This window comes from Triplophysa dalaica, chromosome 13 (genome assembly GCF_015846415.1).
Source record: "Triplophysa dalaica isolate WHDGS20190420 chromosome 13, ASM1584641v1, whole genome shotgun sequence".
Lineage (NCBI taxonomy): Eukaryota > Metazoa > Chordata > Actinopteri > Cypriniformes > Nemacheilidae > Triplophysa > Triplophysa dalaica.
The window spans coordinates 20870442-20880655 of NC_079554.1; the positions used below are offsets into that span (position 1 = coordinate 20870442).

Here is a 10214-nt window from a genome sequence, read left to right on the forward strand (position 1 = left end):
TTAACGTGGATCACAAAGTTTTTAGACCACGTGTAAAATGCATCTTATCATCTCTCTAAAGTTCTCGTGCTTTTGTTATTGTTGTGTTTAAGGATGTGGAAGAGCAGCGCGAGATGTGTTTGTCATGGAAACGGAGCTCGAGATCATTACGGACTGACAGACTGATTCTCTCCGGTGTGAACACAGACGACATTCAAACCCGAGCGGAATAAGCTCGGAAAACCGTGACGGATTGTTCGCACAAAGCAGTATTACACACAAAACTTCACTAGAGCCCGGGTATGTCGGTGAACGGGATCCAGGACGGTCCGGTGACCGTATCGGACGCGCATACCGCCGGGAGCGCGCATAAGAAAACGCGGCGCTCAGGTGGCTTTCTGTCACTCCCGCGGTTCATGCGTCTCACCTTCGCACCCGAATCCCTTGAGAAAGTTTATCAGACGTACTTTATGCGCCAGCGGGAGGAGACGTTACTTGTTCTGGCCGTGTTTGCGGCTCTTTTTAACTCTTATGTGATTGTTATGTGCGCTGTGGTTTACTCTCAGGATAAACTTAACACTCTTGCCGTGGCCGCGGCTGGATTGGCATCGGATATTCTGCTCTATATTCTCTACCGGTTCCGTTTGCTGCCCGCGTCCGTGTCCCGGGGCCTCGTGCCGTACGCTCTGTGGCTGCTCATCACGGTTCACGTGCTGTGTTACTACAGTTTGAATTTCGGCGGCTTTTATGCAGCCGGTGACACGGTCGGATGGCAGACCTTCTTCATATTCTCATTCTTCCTCACGCTCCCACTGCCGCTCGCGCACATCGCGCTCCTGAGCGCGCTCTCGTGCGCCGCGCACACTCTTCTGCTGGGATTCACTATCACGGAAAGACAGAAATACAAAACGGACATAACAATACTGATCAGACAGGTGGGATACACACACATTAAAAAAATATATGTTCTGTGATGCAAAACTAGATGGTTTTATTCAGTCCCAACTTTTAAAACGTAGTGCCCTGTTTAAACTTAAATAAAATAATAAGCCTTTAATAAGTCAAACTGTGCAAAATGTACAAATGTTAATATGGGAAAGTGTGTTCTATATGTTACATAACTACAATTATATTAAATCATATGTAATTAAATTCCCTCTTCTTTTGTGGCTATAGGACTACCTTTTTTACATATACAATTTTGCACACTCAAACATGCGCATGTTTATTTTACTCACTTTACTGTACATACTGTAAATTCCTCCTCGTGAGAAACTAACCTTAAATGATCCTTGACACACAGCGTCACATGACAAGGATTTTTTTTATTGAACAAATATAACATCAAAAACATCACAATAAGAGCAGAAATAAACAACAATAATTCAGAAGACAAAAAGTCAGTAAAGGGAAGTAAAATAAAAGCAATTAAAATAAACATAAATAGACAAATAAAAATAAATACAAATAAAATTGAGCCAGGGGTAACAAAAACTTAAAATAAATTCAAGAGAGAGAGAAAAGCCTTGAGACCCTTTTGGTTTTCATTATAAAAAAGCTGAAATATTATACTTTGTGCATATTGTAACAGACTTTGATGCTTTGGCATTGTTAGAAGAAGAGATAGCACCCAAATAACAATTAAGGTCTTTGCAAAAAATTATAAAAAGAGGTTTAACAGACAAAAACTTACACTTGTGTACAAAAAACCTGGCTAGAAACATAAACAGATTTATAAGAAAATACTTGTCTTTTCACATGACAAGGCTTGTTTGACTTGATCCCATGCGGATGACATCAAAGTACCGCGAGAGCTGTTCGAAAACCATAAAAAGTTAGGTTTCGAATCGCTCTCGCGGTACTTTGATGTCATCCGCCTGTCGGATCTTGCTGCGCAGAATCAAGTCAAAGAAGCCTCATTTCTAAAACAAAACCACTGATGTCACGTCTCATGAGATTCCCATGTCAGGAAGAAAGCTTTACTCCGAGCTCATGGAGTCGGTCTCTTAGCAACCGCAATCTCCAAAACCTCACTTTTTTCTATTCTCCATCCATGTCATGCAGTATTGCAGAAGTGTGTTCATGAAGCATTAACATGAGTGTTTTTTTTTTTGCAGCTTGTGGCTAATCTGATGCTGTTTTTTGCTGCCATGCTGGTGGGTGTGACCGCATATTTTATGTCTGACCGCAGATACCGCATTGCATTTTTAGAGGCCAAACAATCTCTGGAAGTCAATCTGACTCTGAAGGAGCAAAGTCATCAACAGGTACACAGTCGTCAGGCACTTTCAGTTTTTTTATTTGTTAAGCTTTTTTGTGTGGCTTTATATAAGCTGTGTGTGAGCTTAATGAACAGTTTATGGAGATGCTCTAATTGGGCTCTGTGGTGGAGCTCCACCCTGGGGCCTAGGTGTTCTGCTACCTGTTATTGGCACATTTGAACACAGTTGGAGATAAGAACACACTGTACACACTCTCTCTCTCTCTCTCTCTCTCTCTCTCTCTTTCTCACTCTCGCACACATGGGTTGTGTTATGTTGTCACTATTCATTATTGCAGTAATAAAGCTAATCCCCAGGCTGTTGTTATTGTGACAGCAGTGACACTAAAGACCCAAGAGTGTAAATTTGCCATCACACATTATTTAATGTTGGTCATACAGTATTCAGCATCCCTAAGTTTCAGATCAGTCTCATATCAAAAAGAACTTATCACTGGAGGTTTTAATTTTTATACCACTATACCTATACTTAAAAATTAAATTAAACATATATTATATTTTTAGTGGGGTTGGTAAAACTAGAGCTCATTGAAAACGTTGTTTCTTGTCACTATGATTAAGAAAGTTAAACAGCAAAATAAGAAAACGTGTAAAATATTTAATTCTGTTCTCTTTGAATTCTATATTCTTTATTGTGTCAAGAATACAAACACTGTTTTTGAAGAGTGCATGCTGTTGGGTGACCCACGGGAACCACTGAGTGTGACGTAAGAGGAAACATGCGATGGAAACAAACATCTAAAAATAACGGAGAATAGAAATAGTGAAGTGGTTCTCTGTGGTCATGTTTATTATTTACAAAAGTGCAGGGTCACTGAGAAGTGACCATGATGTGGAAAAAGCTGCTTATTGATTTGTAAATATAAATTGATATTTTGAATTTGGACATCTGAGGCTTTGGAAGAACAGCACAACATATAGAATAAAAAGAGAAATTATAGAAAACGGCTAAATTATATGATATATTTATTGCAAGATAATGGTATGATGGAATCTGTGTTCGTGTCATTGCAATATTTTTTTTATGTTTTTCTTCATAAGATATTTTGGGCAATAGTGCTATAATGTTATTAGCATTTTGGTTGTCACAACTCCAGGTGGTTTGACTACAGACACAAAAGAAAACAGGTACATGTATACAATTATTTTCTTTTCATCGCCACTCTGAGAAATATTTTACTAGCCCCAGTCTTCCCTACATATTTAAAGTTGCATTTCTGGAGGGATTTGAATGTTATTTGAGTTAACAAGTCAGGACTAAAAATGAAGAGTTTGCTTCCAAAATGATCATGTTTTTTATTGTTATCATGTTTTATTGTGTTTTATTGTGTAAGTTAGCTGTATTTTTTTAGTTGTTATGGCTTAAATCAAAACAAACAAACTGCAGTTTGATTGATATTAATTGGAAAGCATAAAAAAAACTTATCTCACTTTGGAACCAAACTCTTCAAATATATGTTTGTTGAGTCTCTGTCTCATTTAAAATAAATATAATTCTACATGGCTTACTGCAATTAATTGCTTTCTGCTTATGTGGTCACATTGTCTCCGGAGACCACCTCAATCCCAGAATGCCACAGAAACAGGAGTTTTGAGAGTTGAGTGCAGCCAACCAATCAGAGTGCAGATGACTGGTTTAGCTCGTTATGGTAACAGCATCAAAAGACAATTGTGCTCTGCGATCAAGTTCCCTAAAGACCACATCACTGTTCTCTTTAAGAAATAACCAAAAACATCAACAATGTTTCAGCTGTCAGATATACGTTTTTAACAAGATGACCGGCACAGAATTTTACACATCACCGTTCTTGTGTCTCATATCAATTGTTTGATCAGTGTCAAAGATTTAAAAACTTATTAAAAGAGCAACAAAAGCATGTGGTGCACACAATCATAAGATCCAAAATTTGTGTGTGTAGGAAGACCTGCTGTTGTCAATATTGCCGAGGCACATAGCCGAGGAAATGCTTCAGGGGATGAAAACAGGAGCCAATGAGAAATCTGATGCCCAACAGTTCAACACCATGTACATGTACCGTCATGAGAATGTCAGGTAAAACACACATACACCATCATGCATGTAACAAAGGCGGCTCACTATTGACTGCTATTGTTTTTATTAAGCTGATCCTATTTTTTTTACTTTAACCTGATTTGTAACCATAAAACAAAGTTGAAGTTTTGTAACACCTGAATCTATTTTAATGCAATATTAAGTCAACGTGCAATAGTAACTGAATCCTTTAATCCGCATGTTGACTTTAAACAAAGCTCTTTAATCACAAAGGATTGATAACAGATTGATGTTATGATCATATACCCCTTTGTCTTGTCTGTTCAGTATCCTCTTTGCAGATATAGTGGGTTTTACTCAGCTGTCGTCTGCCGTCACTCCCAGAGAACTCGTCAAACTACTAAATGAGCTCTTCGCTCGCTTCGACAAACTAGCAGAAGTTAGTGAAACTAAAATTATTTAAAAACTTTCAATGCTCTTTAAATCTCATCTCTTTACAGCATAATTCTAGGTGACTACACTGAAAATACAGTTTAATTTATTATTCTATATATTTATATAATTTTATTTAGTCGCATCATAACCTCCATAGAGGCATTTGAGTTACTTTTTATTGTTTTTCAGTTCACTGTTATTCTGAATAGAATAAAAAAAGAAATTTTTTTTTGTTTAAGTTTATTTTAAAATATTCATATTTAATTCTTTACATTTTGCCATGCAAAAGCAATACAAAAGGGAATAAAAGAACTGATGCAGGTATATGATCTTTTGTGAACACCAGTATCAAGAATACTTGCACTATCCAAACAATAATGCCGGTGTCACAGACAAGACTATGAATGTTCGAGCTGTCATCACTGAAAACAACTTGCCCTGATATATCTTAAAATATATATTGCCATTATTTTGTCTTAAGATGCACACCAGTAATGTTTTTTCTAATGCATATTGTAATATCCTAATTTAACTAAAACATAGTCCAGGCTGAAGATAAGCTTTGTATGTAAAAGAGGCGTTAGACTTTCACACATGCTTCTATAGAGCTTTATCTGTACGTCTCTGTGTGTTTTAAACAGCAACATCATCAGCTGAGGATCAAGATTCTGGGAGACTGCTATTATTGTATCTGTGGTTTGCCAGATTATAGAGAAGACCATGCAGCCTGCTCCATTATGATGGGTCTGTCCATGGTGGATGCCATCTTGTGAGTACACAGCACACATCCACAAGGAAATGTTATTGACTCCAAAACACAAAATCTAACTTAAAGATTCTGAACAGTCCAAATGGCTCATGTCTGTCACACGTGTTTTAGGTACGTGCGTGAGAAAACTAAGACGGGGGTAGACATGCGTGTGGGCGTGCACACGGGCACCGTACTGGGCGGAGTCATGGGACAGAAGCGCTGGCAGTTTGACGTCTGGTCCACTGATGTTACCGTGGCAAACAAGATGGAGTCGGGGGGCATCCCAGGGTGAGATAAACCAAATGTGCGATCGTGACAGACTATTATACTGTATGTGCTAACATGTGTTTACAGGTGGTGTGTGTGTGTTGACAGGCGTGTGCACATCTCTCAAAGCACAAAGGACTGTTTGCACGAGGGACTGTTTGAGTTGGAACCTGGCGAGGGAGGAGACCGCTGCGATTATCTGATGGAGAAAGGCATTGACACCTACCTGGTGCTCGTGCCCAAAGAAAAAAATATATCAAACGGAGTGAGCAACGGTGCGGTGAGTATCATGACATTCACTCTTGCTGTCGGATTAGTGTTCTGCTGTCTAACCGTCTGTCTGTCGCTCCTGAAACTGTCTTCAGCTAATCAACACCACAGAAACTACCGGCAGCAACACATCATTAAAGAAAACTCCTGAAGACACAGAAACACAGGTAAGATGCTGTGACACCTCTGTATCTGTTTGTTTGTCTGTCTGTATGTCTGAGTATCTGTCTGTCTGTGGTGTGTCAGCAGTTTCAGCAGAGCAGCGAGACAGATTTGGAGATGTCAGAGGAACAGGATCTGAGCCATCTTCTCAGCGAAGCTCTACTGGAGAGAGAAAGAGAAGAGATGTAATGACACACCAAAAGTTTCTTCTTAAGTTCATTGTGATCTCCTCTTTCTCTGAGACTCGAGTCTTGATATCCGTCTCATTTCATCATCTGTCTGTCTGTCTCTCAGTTTGGAGGAGAAGAGGACCACTGTTTTGTCCCTGATGTTCATGGACCCTGACCTGGAGTCCCGTTACTCGGCAGAGAAAGAGAGCCGTACGGGGGTTGCGTTCAGCTGCTGTTGTGTCATTCTGGTCTTCACTTCTGCAATGGAAATTCTCATCGACCCACAGTAAGTATTGCTCATGATTACAAAGTGATGAATAGAATATTCAGATCGATGTTAATTAATTTTGTATTTTTTTAAAGGTTGATTGTGAATTACGTGACTCTGGCTGTGGGTGAGGTGTTACTTCTGATTTTGACTTTGTGTTCGCTGGCCGCAATCTTTCCTCGAGTAAGTCCAATATCACAGCAACAGATGATCTCACAAGCACATGCCCCAACATATATTTCCCATATTTTTTTCATCATTTTCTTCAACTTTCAACATTTTATTTTTTATTTTATCCAAACATTTTACTTGTAAGTTTTATTTTCTCACATATAATTTTTATTTGGTTTAAATTAGTGCACGTTTTTTAATAATATGTTTTTTTAATTGTTAAAATTTTAAAGACAGGACAACGACTATCAATTTTGATTTAAATAAATGATCTTTTATCCGATTTTCTCGAATGAATATGTTATATGTTAATATGTGAAAATGTTTCACATTATTTAAGAAAAATTTTAACATAATAAACGATATATATAAATCATTCTGTAGAAAACAAATTGTTTGTTTCCTTTGACTTTGGGTTACTTTGATTGGTGAGAGAGTGTTATAGTGTTTACGTGTCTCAGGTGTTCTCGCGTAGGCTGGTGTCGTTCTCACAGTGGATTGACCGAACGCGCTGGGCTCGTAACACTTGGGCAATGGCAGCCATATTTGTTCTGACCATGGCTGAGGTGGCTGATATGGTAAGAATCTTTGTTGAACTCCTCACCAGGTTTGTGTGACGTTACAGTACATTGACACGATCTGATTTTTGTTTTTTAGCTCAGCTGCGTTCAGCCTCCTCTTCTGCTGTTGAACTCCAGCTCTGGTGTGACGCTCGAGTCTCTGGGTGATGGTGGGTGTGCAGAGAACCCCACACACTACGGCTACATATCCGTGCTGTCACTAATAGCATCCGTCATGCTTGTGCAGCTCAGCCATGTGGTCAAACTGGCACTGATGATGTTGGTTACCATAGCAACAGGTGCCGTGAATATCCACAGCTGGATGTACATTTACGACATCTACGATTTCATTCGCTACCTGGAGTACAGGTGAGTGGAGTACTATGACAGATTTATGAAAGCAAAAATGATTAGTAAGGAGGTTTATAAAACATATTTATTTGACAGGTTAATATTAGCGTTTTGTCTGTTTCAGGTATACAGTGGTTCCCACCCGATATCTGTTGACTGTGATGATTATTATCATGATGATAAGTCTATACTACTTTGCACGCCATGTACGTCAAACAGAAGTTGTAAAACATGCCTGTGTTAAACGCTGCTTGTTAAATTGAAGTGATCGTGTGTTTTGTTGCCGTCTCTCTCTCAGGTGGAAAGACAGTCTCGTAAACTGTTTCTATGGAAGATCGCAGTGCACGATCAGAAGGAGAAGGTGTATGAAATGAGAACATACAACGAAGCATTGGTCACCAACATGCTTCCAGAACACGTGGCCAAACACTTTCTGGGCTCCAAAAAACGAGATGAGGTTTAAAGAATTATATTCTTACATTTTTTTGTCCAAATTAATGTTTGAAGTGATGTGTATGTGTGTATTACAGGAACTGTACAGTCAGTCATATGATGAGGTTGGCGTCATGTTCGCTTCTATTCCAAACTTCTCCGACTTTTACACAGAGGAAAGTATAAACAACGGAGGATTAGAATGTCTGAGAATCCTTAATGAGATCATCTCTGATTTTGACAGTGTGAGTTCCTCTAGTTCCTTACTCATTTTCTTTACATTGGTTCTTTATACATTAACCTTGTTTACTTTGAGAAGCTGTTGGATCGATCTGAGTTTCGCCACATAACAAAAATCAAGACCATCGGTAGCACATACATGGCAGCGTCTGGTGTGACGCCGGAGAGCAATTTCACTGGATACGAGACACACAAAGTGAGATCGACGACACAAAGAACATCATGCTTACAATGAGAGTCTGTGATACTTAAAATATATGTGTGTGTGTTATACAGTTAGAGAATCCGTCCATCTTGGACCGATGGCAACACTTTGCTGATCTGGCAGACTTTGCATTGGCTATGAAAGTCACACTGAACAACCTGAACAAACAGTCGTTCAATAGCTTCATGCTGCGGATTGGTCAGTAAACACCAGACTGATTTACTGATCTGTCTTGATTCATATTCATGAGAGTTTTACTGTGTTGTTTGCATGCTTGTGTTTTATTGTCAGGTCTGAATATGGGAGGTGTGTTAGCTGGAGTGATCGGCGCTCGCAAGCCCCATTTTGATATCTGGGGAAACACTGTAAATGTGGCCAGTCGTATGGAGTCCACGGGGGTTATGGGCAACACACAGGTGACATTAGGATTACATTTCTTTTATAATTTGACATGTAGACATTTATGTTATTTCTACAAGAACTACACAGTTTTGAGGAAACTTAATGGCCAAATATAACCATTAAAATAACGCACAAGTTCAATTTTATATTGCCATCGACATTTGGTAAATATGAATTATACATCACCCTGCCTTATTACATTATGGTGTTGGTGATCCTCAGGTGGTGGAGGACTGCTATAACATCCTAAAGGAATATGGCTTCCGTTTTGTCAGACGAGGACCCATTTATGTTAAAGGAAAAGGAGAACTGCTCACATATTTCATGAAGGGCAAAGACAAACCTGTCACAAAAACAGCCGGGGTCTCTCTGCCGCATCAGATACTACAATCCTGAGAGGACACGAGAAGACATTTCGTTTCAGGATTTTCAAAAAAGCATGACCATGATTTTATGGAAAAGACAACAGAGAGAGGAAAGGAAATTATTGGAAAGAAAAAGGGGAATCGTGACGCAGGCCAAAATCTCCCAAATATGCCCAACAGCGCAACATGCAGAGCATTTACTACCTACTAAGCATCTCTGAAACATTTACACGTTGAAATGCAAATTCAGAAGCACCTGCAACTAAACAATCACGTCAAAATCGCATTAAAACATGTCTGTTGTGTTTCCCACATTTTCTGAATTTTTCTGAACAAAAACATGAAACTGTGAGCTTTATATGGGCAATCTAAAGCTATCGCAAAGAAAATGTTTTTCTAGAATGTACAGTCACAGTGTGTGCTCACACACACTAGGCTATGAATTGTCATTTTTAACAGTTAAATATTTTGATATTGGTTATATCAAGAGAAATGACGGCATTCACAAATGAAATGGCATGTTTTAGAGGAAATGAAGGTAATAAACAGAGATGGAGAAAAGGACAATTTAATGATTTCATGTAAATGCAGCACAGCCTGTGCCAGCAAATTGTTCAATCTTCTGTCAATTGTCACAAAATGTTCTCGTATGCGAGCAGATTTTATTTCATATTTTTATTTCAAATATTGTTTTAACCAAAAACATGCACTTCAACAATATTTATACTGACATCAGGGTCCTTTCTATCAACACACCTGGCTGTTTGATATTTTATTGCTATTTCATCAATTCACGTTTCTCTTGTGACATTCAGTTTGTCATGTTTACTCAAACTCATGATTGTAAATCGAGGTCTGTTTTAGATGGTTCAATAAGTAGCTTATTTTGCC

General features: G+C 38.8%; 1 protein-coding gene across 2 annotated transcripts; it reads left to right on the plus strand.

Annotated features, from left to right (window-relative positions):
* Positions 1-264: 264 nt before the first annotated feature.
* LOC130434826 (adenylate cyclase type 3-like) lies at positions 265-9875 on the plus strand. 2 transcript variants are annotated; one of them, XM_056765182.1, is made up of 20 exons: positions 265-914; positions 2097-2246; positions 4180-4313; positions 4602-4713; positions 5351-5478; positions 5590-5748; positions 5836-6007; positions 6093-6164; positions 6244-6344; positions 6454-6615; positions 6693-6780; positions 7230-7346; positions 7426-7697; positions 7804-7885; positions 7978-8136; positions 8210-8356; positions 8431-8547; positions 8628-8754; positions 8848-8972; positions 9181-9875. In XM_056765182.1, the coding sequence occupies exons 1-20, from the start codon at positions 282-284 to the stop codon at positions 9352-9354; spliced, it is 3231 nt and encodes a 1076-aa protein (XP_056621160.1). In that variant the 5' UTR covers positions 265-281; the 3' UTR covers positions 9355-9875. The 2 variants fall into 2 exon arrangements, with proteins under 2 accessions (XP_056621160.1, XP_056621161.1); XM_056765183.1 differs by having other exon boundaries at positions 6247-6344.
* The last annotated feature ends 339 nt before the right edge of the window (positions 9876-10214 follow it).

Coding starts and splice junctions, on each gene's coding strand:
- LOC130434826 (XM_056765182.1), top strand. CDS start 282: ATGTCGGTGAACGGGATCCAGGACGGTCCGGTGACCGTATCGGACGCG. Junction 6,165..6,243: donor CTGAAGACACAGAAACACAG/GTAAGATGCTGT, acceptor GTGGTGTGTCAG/CAGTTTCAGCAGAGCAGCGA. Junction 8,357..8,430: donor TCATCTCTGATTTTGACAGT/GTGAGTTCCTCT, acceptor TACTTTGAGAAG/CTGTTGGATCGATCTGAGTT.